Below are 15828 nucleotides of genomic sequence, written 5' to 3'. Positions count from 1 at the left end.
GTTAGCTTGTGTTTGCGTATGTGTAGATCTGTATGTGAGCATTCCCTGTGTTTTGCTTATTATTGTGATCCCTGTGATAGATGAAAGGTTTTTGTGTATGTTTATATGTATAATTGCTGATTGTAGGGAGTGGTGCCAGTTTGTTTGGGTTCGGGGTTATTGTCTGTTTATTGTCAGGGAGTTAGTGTAGGATTGTATTTTATTTTTGTCCTGTAAAGTGTAGTTAGTTGTGGTGCTTCTTTTGGTAGTGTGGGTTTTGTTTGTTGTGTTGGCAATTAGCCACTCCTATATATATTAGTGTGTGTGTGTGTTCACCATTGAAATACACAAAATTTCACCTCGTCTGCCAGTTCAGTCCAGTGATTAATCATTCCACATGCCATCCTGCTACCAATATTTTCACAGTGCTGTTGCGACCTCACCACCTAGAGAGAGTCATAACACAAGGCTAAACTCCTGCTGAACCTGATCCAGACTAAGTAAGGAAGTAGTGGCGAAACAAGCAGGCCTTGTGATGGTGGATAAGATGCAGAAAACAGAAGTGCTAATAGATGTGACGGTGCCAAGTGATGGAAACATCTAAAGAAGGAAAATGAGGAGTGAGAAAATACCAGTGACTGAAAAAAGAAACAGATTGTGGAGGGTTAACACCAAGAATGTCCCAGTGTAACTTTATTTATCCTTTTTTAATCAATCTTAACTTTATTTTTGATAGTCCATTTAAATTTGAGGATCAACTTAGCACTGTTGTCAATTGCTCAACATCCAGCCTTTGCAATACTCCTTCGCAAAACAGGAACCTGCTTGTCCAAACGCGTCTGTTGCACCATCCATATGTTGAAATATTGTCTCCTTGGTATGTAAGTCATTACAGCCACAGGCCCATCTCCATGGAGATGTAAAGTATGACAAGACAGGTAACCTAGTAAGGGATGGAATGTGGCCCTTTCATAGTGTTTAGATTCCTTTTTTGTTCTGTGTTTGTATTTATGTGAAATAGAATTAGAAACATTTCCGAAATGAAGGACACCACACTACAAATATAATAGCAGAGCGATACCTGGTGCAGGTGATAAACCCAAAGTAAACAGCTTGCTTATTTAAAAACAGAACAGATCACAAAGATCTTCCACAGTGGGCAGGGATGTTCTCTAAACTTCCAGAGATTGAATGTTTGATTCATGGGCTTCCTAACAGAGAAACTAACACATTTTCTTACATCCATGTTAATACTATAAAACCCCCCAATTCTTTGACCTTGATATTGCAGAACACTGCATAATACTTAAATGTGAAAATTATTTCATTGGAATCAGTTTATTACTCTATTAGCTATGTCATAAATTTTATTCTTTGACTGTTTACATTTATCTGACTCTTTTATCCAAAGCAACTTACAATTATATAAGAATACAACTTAACAATTGAGGGTCTTGCTCAGGGGCCCAACAGTGGTGGAGCTTGAACCAGCAACCTTCCGATTACAAGTCAAGTACCATAACCGCTGAGCTACCATTACCCACTGTTGTTGTTACTCAATCTAAATAACTCTTACAGTTTCGCTTATATTTATAGTTTTTTGGTCAGTTCTCATTGCCACTGAATACGTCTTTTATCACAAAGGTGTCTTGTCATGTTTTATCATCTAACAATTAATTATGTGAACACAGAAACTTGTGGCAAGTTGAACTAAAGGACTCTTTGACTAACTTGATCAACACACTGTTTAAGTTTAAATTAAAAATAATAAAACCCTCTAAAATGAAACAAAAAGAAACATCTATATTTTCCAATGCCCAGCAGTATGTTTGACCTTTGACCCAGGAGATCTTGTAGTAACCAATGCAAAGCCATGAAAACACACACAGTGTGATCACTTTGTCAGGCTGCCCTACCCAACAGCTGCACCAAACAGGCTGACAACCGTATTACAGTCAGCATTTCATACACAAAATTCCAACAACCTTGAGATTTCTTTTTGTACTTTGACTTCTCCCTACAATTTCCTTTCAGTGCTTAGGAGAAAAGTGTAAGCAACACAATGCTGCTGTTTCAGTCTTCAGTTTCTGATTAAAATATAGTTGACAATCAGATTCTATTTACTTAAAACACAAAGAGGACATGATCAGACTGCCGTTTGTTTCTCTGATGGGCTGATGAGTGGTACAGACTGACACGATTGTCCTCAAATTATATCCTAGCATGTCTCTCTCTAGTCCACAGAGGTTGGAGTTAAGACACAGGCCAGATGCATGAAAGGAAGAACCAGGAGACACAATGACAGAAATGAGTAAAAGCCCTCCATGTATTAAAAGACCAAATGTAGAACAGTGTAGCAATCACAGATGGAATATGCATCAAATACCATATGTGCAATGGTGGAATACATTATATGATTTCACTGGATATTCTGAGAGACCGAATGTCCATTCATACATACAATATGTTTTACTATTGTAGTTGCCTTCCTTAGATATAACTGTTGATATATAGGGTATTAAAATAATGTGTGGAATTCGAGATTCGGGATAAACTGACTGTCCCACTAAATCTCTATACACTAAATAAATGTGGGTACATATAAACTAAAGGCTGATTAATTCAGGGAGTACTCTAATGAACTGACAGAACAAATTTTATTGCAATTTGGCCAAGCTGTTACTGCCATGTTAGTGCAGTCTTGTAGGGCAAAGGGCTGAGTGAGGTTAACCAAACACTAAATCTATGCAGGTCATCACAGGTTACTCACATGGAGCCCAAAGTTCACAACACACACACAGAGTGAGAGAGAGCATTTCAGCTGTGGGATGAGCCATGTCATCGCTGGCTGTGCTCCTGAAACACGTACCGGCCTGGTTCCTCTGTGGTGGAGTTTTTCTACCGGTGACTCTTCTTTTTCTGCTGGTGATTGCTCACCTGAGATGGAAACTCCAGGAAGGTACCAAACGCAACACATCAACACTTATTCTAACGTGTGTGTGTACGTGTGTGTGTGTGTGTGTGTGTGTGTGTGTGTGTGTGTGTGTGTGTGTGTGTGTGTGTGTGTATAGTAGTAGTAAGAGTAGTAGTAAGTCTGTACTTTTACCAAACTACTATGGGCGGAAAATGGCTTTAGTAATGACTAGCACAGCCTTGGCTAGGTGTCACCCAAGTGATTAAAACTGAATACAAGCTGTTTAATAGTCACCACGTGTCATATTGTAGGTTTGAATGTCCACAAATTAAAGATCTCGGTCTGCTTCAACAGTCTTTAACTATGTTCTACTGAGAGAGAGAGAGAGAGAGAGAGAGAGAGAGAGAGAGAGAGAGAGAGAGAGAGAAAGAGAGAGAGAGAGAGAGAGAGAGAGAGAGAGAGATGTAATGTATAGAAATTGTGTGTCCATGTCCATTTTTGTCTTAGTGGAGGTGGAGATGTCTGTACTTCAAGACCCACGTGAGGCAGCACACCAGCTGTTCTGCAGGCCCAGACACAGACCAGTGGAGAGGAAGCACCCCTGCCCCACTCACACACCCACGCAGAGGCCCAGACACAGACCAGTGGAGAGGAAGCAGCCCTGCACCACTCACACACCCACGCAGAGGCCCAGACACAGACCAGTGGAGAGGAAGCACCCCTGTGCCACTCACACACCCACGCAGAGGCCCAGACACAGACCAGTGGAGAGGAAGCACCCCTGCAAATGAGTGACTGCATTGCACTTATTACATTATACCTACTTCAGTGTAAGTTACTTTTGGGTATGAAATACTATGAAGCCTATTTTGGTGTTTTAATGTTTGGTAGGCCATCCAAGGCTGATCTAAGCTTTCTAAGAGTTTATGAACAGATAGCAGTCAGAAGAGGATAGATTTAGTGTGTTTGGTTCCTCCCCCTTTGAATCTTGATGCCTCTCAAGGTTTCTTCCTCCTGCTCTAGGGAGTTTTTAATTGTCACTGTCACCCTTGGTTTGCTGACTGGGGGTTTGGACTTGGACATTTGTAAAGCTGCTTTGTGACATCTGTTGTAAAAAGTGCTATATAAATAAATTTGATTTGATAGTTAAGTGCAGGAAGTGAAAAACATGATTTGACTGATGTGTTGTAATTCTTACTCAAAGTAACTCACAAACAAGGTAAAGTGTTCCACAGGTCTATATAATATGCACGAGAGAGAGAGCATGTGAAGCTAGGTGAAGTTAGCGCTCAGCGCCGAGCACCTCTGAGACTGCTGCAAGTGCGCTCTCTGGTGGAGCAGCAGCAGAACTGCAGGGATTCCCCAGACCAGAGAAACAGGCTTTACTCAAAAACAGACGTGAGGTCCTTTTCTAAACTCTACAGGGTTATACAGTGGAAAAAGAAGGAGGAGTGGAGAAGAGCTGGGGGGGGAGGGAGGGAGGGAGAGAGAGAGAGAGAGAGAGAGAGAGAGAGAGAGAGACAGACAGACAGACAGACAGACACACAGACAGACACACACAGACACAGAACACAACACACAAAGAGAGTGTGTGAAAGATGTGTGTGAGTGAGTGAGAGGTAGGTGTACTTCCATCAGATAGAGCAAAGACCAAACTAAAAGACAAAGGTAAAGGATATTCAGACAAAGAGACTGTGTCTCTAACAGCCACTAGTGTAATGCTGATGTCCATGTGCAGTGAAAGCATACAGCTGTGAAGAAGTCCCAGTATGAGCCAGACACTAGGTTAGATTAGCAGGTCCCTCAAACATGCACGCGTTGTTTGAATATTCTGAATCTTCTGTAGCGCTGCACAGCTGAGAACACAGAGCACCACGCACTGTCCAGACGGCTTTCACTGTCTCTGTGATGAGGTCTCCTGTCTCATGTAGGACTCCACTGATCTTTTCAACCAGAATGACTCCGGATGGTGACTCTGTAATTCTTGTTAACGTTAACCTGCAATAAAGGATTGACCAGCAGTTCTCTTCTATTAATTCTGAAGTCTGCATCATCATTTTCTATTTGAATGATTAATTTTAAAACTAGCTGACTGGGGATTTAGGAACGACATTTATCGGTGGCCCGTACTACGGGAACTTTGTCTGTGGACCCACACTGTTATCAGCACAAACTGACAGATCACCTAAAAACTGCATTGTTCTGTGTGTGATGGCTGAAATTGACAGAAGCGCACGTTTTGAAGGTAAGATGATGCCTTTTAAAAGTTCTGCATAGTTGGAAATTTCAGACTTTTGTTCAGCGAGTTTTGTAGTGGTTGGGTCTCGGGATCATAGAAAGTGCGGACTGAGTGTTGGTGAATGAGAATAGATTGTTAACGTTATAAAAACAATTAAAAGGAGTAACAGTGCACAAAAATGAAAGTGAGACCTTATGCAAACTTAAATGATTGTGTGTGAAAAAAATCTGTATGACAAATAACTATGAAAAAGCCATCCTATAAAAATTTTAAAAAGTAATAGCAAACACCAGCTTGATAAAAAACATACAACTATGAGATGAACAACTGCTCAGAGAGAGATACATACAAAAGAGCTCAGAGTAAAAAGGCAAAAGCACACAAAGAGATAAATGTTAAATGTAGTTGATTGTGTTTGTCTAAAGTGTTCACCTAAGTGTTTGTCGTTTTGTTTGTCTAAAGTGAAGTTAAAAGCGAATTAGGTCATCTAAACGGCTTAGAATTCTTGGTTTTGAAGAACATATGAAAAATACTTATGCATAGTAATTTATTGATTGAAACACTGGGAACTCAAACTCATATCAGACTTTGGCTATTGAGCGAGTGACATACCTTAAATAACGCGGAAAACCGCTTTTCTTCACTTGAGGAAAAAGAAAAGCTATTGCTACCAATGTTTAACTTGTTGTTATCTAGCCATTTATCATTAAGGGCAATATTAGGTTTGGAACTTTTGCCATGGGGGCAGGTGAACCGCTGCCAACTCCAGCAAACAGGTGATGAGCAAACAAATCCAACAAGGAGCAGAAAAAAGAGTTGACCTTTAATGACCTTATAAAATGCAAAAACATTTTGTGAGGCTGTGAGGCCGTAACAAGGAAAAAGAAGGAGAAATGGCTAATGTAATGGAAGTTGTGAAAAAGTGAGCAGCAGCAAAACAAACAGAAGCACAAATGGAAGGGGTTTTCAGTGTATTTTACAGAGCTTATCATTCATAAACAAACAATCATACTGGTGCAACTGTCTTCAGGAGTGATGCAAGCCAAAATAGCAAACAAAACCCAGACTAATTAAATAAAACTACACACTAACTAATCATAACAACACAACTCCCTAACTCCCTAACACAAAAACAGAAACAAAACAAACGGCCAACAAAAATAGCAGTCACTCCCTACCACTAGTGTCCAACACCAAAATACCAAACAAACGATATTTACACAATCTATATATATGTATATATACACAACTGCCGAAGCAGGAAGGGCGAAGCCAAAGACGAAGTCCAAAAATGAGGAAACACTCACTCACTCACTCACTCATTCATTCATTCATTCACACACTCTCTCTCTCTCTCTCTCTCTCCTGGGAGGGGCCTTTAAATAGCCAACACAGTTGGTTGGGAAAGCCGGCAAGGAAAGGGGCGGAGTCTCAATCAGGGTGGAAATCCTGGCAGTGGATCTGGAGCACACACACACATCCATCTTTCCGTAACACATATGTGACAGGAATTATGTGGAATCCATTCTAAATCCACTCTTATTCGTTATATAAGTCTAAACAGTGGTTTGAATGTTTTTTATATCTTTTTTATAGATTTGGTCAGCTTTTGGTGGTTTCTGTTATAAAGTCGCTAAAATATTCACAATACAGTGAAAAGAGGCCTATCTGTTCTGGGAGATCAATCCATCATCCCTCAGAGGCCGTGTGGCAGAAAGAGTCTGACAGTTTTATGGAACAGCTAAGGAAAACAAAAGTTTTGGACCAGACTTCAGCAACCATCCAACACTAATACACTAAATGCTACTTTGCATTTCCCCTGTGAGGCTGTCAAATCAAATAAACTGTTAATTGGTGGTGGACATGATCAGTCAAGACATTAAAGTTTAACTTGGACACATGAAATTGACTAATGGTCAAAATAACAAAACAGTTACAGAAATTTCAGACCACAAATAATGCAAAGAAAACAAGCTCATAATCATTTATAAACAACACAGTACTAATATTTCAACTTAGGATGAGTCAACAAATCAATATTTGGTGGAATAACCCTGATTTTTAATCACAGCTTTCATGTGTCTTGGCATGCTTTCCACTAGTCTTTCACATTGCTGTTGGGTAACTTTATGCTACTCCTGGCACAGAAATTCCAGGAGCTCGGTTTTGTTTGATGGCTTGTGATCATCCTTCTTCCTCTTGATCACATTCCAGAGGTTTTCATTGGGGTTCAGGTCTGGAGATTGGGCTGGCCATGATAGGATCTTGATTTGGTGGTCTCTCATCCACACTTTGATTGGCCTGGCTGTGTGACATGGAGCATTGTCCTGTTGAAAAAAACAACCATTACAGTTGGGGAACATTGTCAAAGCAGAAGGAAGCAAGTTTTCTTCCTGCACAGTTTTGTAAGTTGCTTGATTCATGCGTCCTTCACAAAGACAAAGCTGCCCGATTCCAGCCTGGCTGAAACACCTCCAGATCATCACCAATCCTGCACCAAATTTCACAGTGGGTGTGAGATACTCTGGCTTGTAGGCCTCTCCAGGTCTCCGTCTAACCATTACACGACCAGGTGTTGGATAAAGCTTAAAATTGCACTCATTGGAGAAGATGACCGTATTCCAGTCCTCTACGGTCCAGTCGTAATGGTCTTTTACTAACTTCAGTCTGGTTCTTCTTTGCTTCTCATTGATGAAGGGCTTTTTTCTAGCTTTGCACAACTTCAGCCCTGCCTCCAGAAACCTGTTTCTCACCGTCCTCGCTGTGCAATTCACCCCAGCTGTTGCATGCCACTTTTTGTAGGTCACTTGACATCATTAAGTGACATTTGAATGAGGTGGCGATCATCACAGTCGGTAGATAGTCGAGGCTGCAAGTGCGGGTTAGGAAAGTGTTCTATTCGGCGCGAACAGACACAGGAAAACAGCAGCGGTGCAGCAGTTAGTGATTCGGGTGTTTTCTTTTTAACGTGACCCGATCCCGGGGCTGGTATGGAGTCGAGTTTGTTTAAGGTGCTGATGTATTTGTTTTATAGGCAACTTGGGAGCAGCTTGCATCCTGAATGAAAGGAGGGCGGTGGGAAAAGTAAAAACGTTTTGAGCGGGTGAACGCAATTTTGGTAAAAATGGAGTATGATGTAATGTGTTTTGTTTGTTGATTTTGTGCTTACTTTGTCGTGATGTGGGATAATCTGTTGTGTATTTTGTGTGCAGGGAGCTGAGTCACGTTTTTGTTCCCACTATGAGTATTTCCTGATTCTGAGTTTTTCAGTAATGTAAGGTTTTATTGGGTGTGGTGTGGAAATATTTATCAGGAATTGTACTGATGAAGTGATTCATGTACGTGTGATGGTGACCACGTTAAAAGTCATTGAAGCCATTTGTGCTTAAACTCAGAACCAGATTTTCCACTCATTGTGTGTTTTAGTGTTATGGTTTTTAAATTGTATTAAACTTGTGTGACCTGGTACTGGTGGTGTTGCTGTTTTTTTTTTTAAAAAAAGGTGATACCTGTTGCACATACACAGATGGAATTTGCATAAAATACTGTTTAATGGTGGAACTCTCCCAAAAAGGCAACTTCTGTTCTTAAAGACTCAAGGTAATCTTTCACTGGGTATTTTGTGTTATTTTCATGTTATGTGGCTTCATGTGACCTGTCATACTACAGTTGTCATAGCAACACCAGGTCTGTTTACAACACTACTACATTAGTTGGAGCACTTGGAGCTGTTGCGTCTATATGCTCCTGGATCTCCTCACACATGATCTACTGCCACCTCATGATTTACACAAGCGCTGGCCACAAAGATTTGGAAGTAGGTGGCTCTGAAAAACAGATTCATTGAGCTGCTGTAATGGCCAGTTTCACATGGCAGTAAAGTTCATTATGGGAAATTAAAAGAGGAGAAAGATTTTTTTTTTCAGCCTTGAATGATTTGAGGCTTAAATGAGAAAGCTACGCTATTTTAATCAGGTACACATACATTGTAAATTGTGTATGACTGACTACAAGGTCATATAGTTCTGATTAAAAAAGGAATGACTGATTGTACCTAAATACAGAAAATCAATATTATCTATAAAAATTACCAATATATGACCACCAATTAACAGAGTATTTGATTTGACAGCCTCAGAGGAGAAATGCACAGTAGTATTTAGTGCTTTAGTTTTGGATGGCTGCTGGAGTCTGGTTCAAGACTTTCATTTCCTGTAGCTGTCCCATAACACTGTTATACTCTTCCTGCCACACGGCGTCTGAGAGAGACGATGGATCAATCTCCAGGAACGCATAGGCATCCTTGGACTGTATTTTGAATATTTCAGCAGCTTTACCACAGGAACCACCAAAATTTGACCAAATCTGTAAAAGAGATACAAAAACCATTTGGACAACTGTTCTGACTTACATAATGAACAATAGATTCCACACTATACTTATCAAGCATTACTCTAATGTGCAGTGTTTTGAATTTAAAAAAATGTCATTGTATATTGTAATTTTACTTTATTGTAACTGTTTCATATATCAGTTACCTCTGAAGCCTTTTGGATTGAATTCACAAATTCTTCTTTAAGTTCAGGTTCATCAACAAGATCTTCATTAATAAATGTCTTTTGCTGCATGACACCCAACAGACTGTGCACCTTTTCCCAGAAGTTTTTGATCTGAATCAGAATGTTCTGGATTTTAGTCAGATATCGCTGGACCTCGTTCAGGTGGACAGGGCTGGGTATAGAGCCTGGTACACACAAACAGAAACAGACTGCTTATTTAAACCAACAATGAGTACAGGACAGGAAAATTGTGCAGTGTTTTGCTATGGAAGTGTTTTCAGAGCTCTGTGTACTTTTGTATTCTTAAAATAGATTGTTTACAGTCTTATTTACTAATATACATGTGTGGAGATGAACTGGTCCAGTAACACTACACACAGAACCCATGAGCTTATTCAAAAAACTGTTAACAGACAGACAAGCATACATAACCAAAAACAGTCATCCAGCAGACATCACCAATCATCACTCACCCTTGTCGATTTTTACTTTGGCCAGTTTCATCTGTAAGTCAATCTGCTGGACCTCAATGCTCCACTGTTGGTTCATCAGAGCCGTCTTTTGAGAGGTGAGCTGATTCAGCTGGTTTTCAAGAGCTTTGATTTTTGCAGCAGCAGCGGGGGATGTTGCGGCATCGTAAATGGACTTGACGATTGGCCCAATGAACGGCACAATCGCAGCGAAGATTCCGAGGCTTGAGCTTTTGCTTGTCATGTCCCTTACATAACTCTCAAGTTCCAGGTTTTTGGCATCTGTCTTCAAGCTCGTTCCTAACTCCGGCAAGCTTTTCTTCAAGGGTCTTTATAGCTCCCTCCATTTCCTGAACTTCCTGGGAAAGCTTCTCAGACTTGGCCTCAGTGTTTGCCTTTTCAGTGATGATGTCACTGGTAGTTGTGGCCACGTCTCCGTTGTGTTGAACATAGCTAAATATTAAAAGTGTGAAAATAGTCAACATTCATTTACTTTGTGTGTCTGTAGGTTGAGAAGATTCCAACTATTTATCAATCTATGTCACTGTGTCATTAAAGCTGCACTAGGTAACATTTGTTTGTTAAAATTGAAAGAAGTCACATTACTAAACCAAGAGGAAAAACCTTTTGCTAAAATATAGTGTCTTTCTGCGAGTCACCCTATAAAGCATGAAATATTCATTCAGATTCAGAACTGTTGGATCAGATTTGGCAAGAGTTTTCTGAACCACATCAGATGTCTTTATGAATTAACATCACACGCACAGGATCAAAAACAAGGTCCAGCTCGATTGGCCGTTTCCCTGAGTAATGTTACAGGGGGCGTGGCTCACAGTTCTGATATACCTGTGCATGTGTACAGTGCTGAAAGTCAGTGAATTGAAGGATAGAGATACTGCCTCATATGGAGACATCAGAACGGCAACCCCAGTCATCCTCTGCAGCATTACCCGCATGTGACTCCTACACATTGTGTTGACTTTTCAGGGGTGGCAACAGCCTGCAGGGGTTCAGGAATATTGGTCTATTTTTGATTGCTGAACAGGTATATTATGTTGGTGCTTTGCTAGCTAGCAAGCAAACAAGCAATTTATTATTGATTTGGAATTTAATGTTATCTTGTGTATTGTACAAGGTAAATGTTAAGCTGTTTTAGCTATGTAGCCAATGTTAGCTGGCAAATTCGCTAATATTATTATATAATCACTTTGCTGACAGTGTCTTTTTTGTTTCAGAGTTTGTCCTCTTATGTCTGAACAATGTCTCTCAAATTATTTCCAGTGCTACCATCTCTCTCATTTCATGTATGCAATGATAACTTTAAATGAAACTTGGCTAACATTTCACCTGTGCTACCAGGCTGTCGCGTACCTGCTGGGTGATTACAAGAGTAAGTTAGATAATGCACTTACATCCTGACAGAGCATTCCAGAGAGATCTGATCAAATTCTCTGTGAACACTCCTTCAACATGAATGCTCTCGCAATCATTAGATAAATTCACTTGGGGAAATGGAAGGCAGCACAACCCACTTTACAAAATGTTCATGATTCATGCGGTTGCATACTTCCACCAGAGTGGTCGCCAACTCTAAAAATCTACATAGTGTAGCTTTAAAGTACAACATATCAATCTTCACATCAGCACAGGCATCACAGACACAAGAATAAAACTGAAATTGAGGAACTCTAAAAGCTAATAATTATTTAACTTTCAAACTATTAATCTGACATGCATTTCTCTACTAACAGAACAGCACTGCTTCACACCATTTCTATACATCATGGTGATCTAGGCTGCAAAAAATACATGTTGTTACCGTTGCACCATCTTGTCCACATCTGCAATAAGTTCACCAATCCAGGTTCTTGCTTTTTCCAGGTACCTTACCGCCAGTGTTGGTTTGTTTTTTTCAATAGCATGTATCAGCATTGGAAACAGTGATGAAACCAGTGTCTGACTGGTGCCCATACACTGTGGTGGAAGGAATAACATAAGATATGCAGAATGTAATTTAACATTTACCTCCCACCTTATATGCCTTTTGCTGCTGCTGTTCCTCCATGTGATGGACATATTGGCTACAACCCAGTTACTGAGCTCATTAAGGATTCAGAGACATTTATGGTGATGTGATTACAAACATCTCACCTCCTACCTTCCAAATTGGTTCTGTGGTACTTGAGCAGGTCTGATTACTGAAGATCATCACGGTTTCTGTTCTAGAGCGTCAGTTACTGAGGCAGTAGAGTAGCAGCTTTTATTATGTCTCTCTTGTAAAACATTTTAACTTGAGGTGGACTGTGAAGCACTGAGGTGCATAGTTTATTAAAGTGGTGAAATAATTTGATTATACTGATTGGTTAAACCTTTTTCCTTAATGTACTCTGACACTGTGTGACCTTGTAGCTGTAGTAATTTTAACTCTTTGTCTAGATTGATCATATAAGAATAAGTACACAGCAGATCACATCAATCTCCTAATAACATGAAGAATTTACACGGAACCATCAACCCCATCTGCCTCACCTAATGAGGTGGGGATTATCACTCCACCTGTTATGATAATCAGCCCCAAGAGGAAGGAGTTTATAGACTTTTGACCAAGGCAGAGGGTCTGTCTCATCTTACACCACTCTTTCTCCTGTTTTGTAAAAGCAGACTTCCAGCTAACAGAGAACATGCTCTGATTACATGCTCTTCAAATATAGAAACAGATGCTATTATGTTACAAAACCTCTACTACTGAACATCTGTCATAATTGTGATCTTCATTTACTTTGTTTTTCTTCCATTGATAACACTTTTAAAATAAACTGTCAGTTTAAGGATTTTTATTTCAATCTGTAATTACATTTTTTTTTTCCCCAAATGAGAAGGCCATAATTTTATTTAATGTGTCATTATGGCAATGAGAAAGTCCTTTTGAAATAATCAAATTTGTTCTATGGAGCAAAAGAGATTGTACAAAATAAATCGATTTATAACTTTGGATTCCAGTGTTTTACACAATACAGTCATTGATTGTTATTAATTCATTATAAATTATTTTCTTCCTGACAGACAGAAACGACCAGAGATCTCACCCTACACTGACTCCATACCTTCAGCAGAAGAGCTTCAGAGGATCCAAAGAGAAGTTGGGTTTCCACAGCACGCTTCCTGAGGAGCCTCTCCAAGTTTGGAAACTTAGCCAGACACAGGTAGGAGATGTGGTACAGCAGGGATATCTGCTTAGAAGTTGGGAGAAGCTCCTCTGTGAATCCTGGACTCCATATGGAGTTGGTTGGCACAAGTTCTGTGAATCGGTTAAAACATTTGAATGAAACATGTGGTCAACCACCCATGCTGGTATAATGTTTAAAACGTCTCATGTCCTAAAGAATTGGAAAAAGTACAATCAATCACTCTGAAAAAAATAATAAATTAAAACTTGCCTTTGCTGTTAGCCATTGTATGTAAGACCAGGTAAGACTTGTATACAGTGTTATCCTATAATTCAGTAAAAGAGATTAGAATGAGATCATCAAACAGAACAACTGGACTATGTTTTGGTTCGTGAACCTAAAATAAAAAATGTGCAAATACTAAGAAGGGAACCTTACCTGTAACTCTTTGTACGTCTTGCTGGTTGAGTGTGTTGAGGTCTCACTGGAGAACCTTTATACCACGCACACCCCGCCTCTTGCACAGAAAGAAATTGCTGTCAAAGATCTGAGGAAATCCAAGACAAGGTGATGAAAGATAAAGAAAAAGGAAGTTTCTCTATAAAACTCTACTTTCTCCAAACTTCTGTACATTTGCATTACATTTCTGTACTTGGAAAAGGCACATCTTTGTCTGAATAGTTAACTGGAATGTTGATAATGCTCATATTGAATGACTGCATAATCAGTGTTGTTGGGTAGGTGTGGTTCCTGGCTGAAGACATAAAGCCAAGGTAGAACTTTTTGGCTTAAGTGAAAAGCATTTTTTATTTTAATAATGTGTAATATTGTGTTATTTGCCTTTAGGTTAATATAGGAAATACACCAGAAATTTAATCCCCCCTCCCCATAAAGTCTTGTGCATTATTTAAACAAAACCTTTTGCAGGCTTGCCACAATGACCTAGTTCAGATATCATATTGTTACAAAAGTGAGGAGGACCAGTCTAACTAGAAAATAGAGGCGACACCTTCTGCACCTCGTTTGTCAACAGGTTCGCTGGAAGACATGCTGAGGGATGCATTTCTTACATTTTTTCTATCAAGTGCTATAGATAATTCAAATATGAAGTTGTGCTGGACTGATCTAAGCTTTCTAAGAGTTTATGAACAGATAGCAGTCAGAGGAGGATAGATTTAGTGTGTTTGGTTCCTCCCCCTTTGAATCTTGATGCCTCTCAAGGTTTCTTCCTCCTGCTCTAGGGAGTTTTTAATTGTCACTGTCACCCCTGGTTTGCTGACTGGGGGTTTGGACTTGGACATTTGTAAAGCTGCTTTGTGACATCTGTTGTAAAAAGTGCTATATAAATAAATTTGATTTGATAGTTAAGTGCAGGAAGTGAAAAACATGATTTGACTGATGTGTTGTAATTCTTACTCAAAGTAACTCACAAACAAGGTAAAGTGTTCCACAGGTCTATATAATATGCACGAGAGAGAGAGAGAGCATGTGAAGCTAGGTGAAGTTAGCGCTCAGCGCCGAGCACCTCTGAGACTGCTGCAAGTAATTTATTGATTGAAACACTGGGAACTCAAACTCATATCAAACTTTGGCTATTGAACGAGTGACATACCTTAAATAACGCGGAAAACCGCTTTTCTTCACTTGAGGAAAAAGAAAAGCTATTGCTACCAATGTTTAACTTGTTGTTATCTAGCCATTTATCATTAAGGGCAATATTAGGTTTGGAACTTTTGCCATGGGGGCAGGTGAACCGCTGCCAACTCCAGCAAACAGGTGATGAGCAAACAAATCCAACAAGGAGCAGAAAAAAGAGTTGACCTTTAATGACCTTATAAAATGCAAAAACATTTTGTGAGGCTGTGAGGCCGTAACAAGGAAAAAGAAGTACAAATGGCTAATGTAATGGAAGTTGTGAAAAAGTGAGCAGCAGCAAAACAAAGAGAAGCACAAATGGAAGGGGTTTTCAGTGTATTTTACAGAGCTTATCATTCATAAACAAACAATCATACTGGTGCAACTGTCTTCAGGAGTGATGCAAGCCAAAATAGCAAACAAAACCCACACTAATTAAATAAAACTACACACTAACTAATCATAACAACACAACTCCCTAACTCCCTAACACAAAAACAGAGACAAAACAAACGGCCAACAAAAATAGCAGTCACTCCCTACCACTAGTGTCCAACACCAAAATACCAAACAAACGATATTTACACAATCTATATATATGTATATATACACAACTGCCGAAGCAGGAAGGGCGAAGCCAAAGACGAAGTCCAAAAATGAGGAAACACTCACTCACTCACTCACTCATTCATTCATTCATTCATTCACACACACTCTCTCTCTCTCTCTCTCTCTCTCCTGGGAGGGGCCTTTAAATAGCCAACACAGTTGGTTGGGAAAGCCGGCAAGGAAAGGGGCGGAGTCTCAATCAGGGTGGAAATCCTGGCAGTGGATCTGGAGCACACACACACATCCATCTTTCCGT

At 39.8% G+C, this 15828-nt stretch overlaps 1 protein-coding gene and 1 long non-coding RNA gene across 2 annotated transcripts; one reads left to right on the top strand and one right to left on the bottom strand.

Annotated features, from left to right (window-relative positions):
- Positions 1-2821: 2821 nt before the first annotated feature.
- On the top strand, positions 2822-4929 carry LOC145659956 (uncharacterized). The gene is made up of 3 exons (XR_014126148.1): positions 2822-2938; positions 3401-3723; positions 4740-4929. It is a non-coding gene; the product is annotated as an uncharacterized LOC145659956 (long non-coding RNA).
- A 4139-nt stretch (positions 4930-9068) lies between these two features.
- Positions 9069-13508, bottom strand: LOC145643404 (uncharacterized). The gene is given in 7 exon segments (XM_081694546.1): positions 9069-9497; positions 9671-9876; positions 10165-10417; positions 10419-10614; positions 11981-12135; positions 13266-13459; positions 13505-13508. Coding segments are annotated over 7 exon segments (1206 nt in total). The 3' UTR covers positions 9069-9299.
- Positions 13509-15828: the final 2320 nt, after the last annotated feature.

Source organism: Electrophorus electricus, chromosome 2 (assembly GCF_041902795.1).
Source record: "Electrophorus electricus isolate QZ-2024a chromosome 2, ASM4190279v1, whole genome shotgun sequence".
In the NCBI taxonomy this organism is placed as follows: domain Eukaryota; kingdom Metazoa; phylum Chordata; class Actinopteri; order Gymnotiformes; family Gymnotidae; genus Electrophorus; species Electrophorus electricus.
The sequence above is the reverse complement of the archived record's forward strand: the minus strand, read 5'-3'. Positions and strand labels throughout refer to the sequence as shown.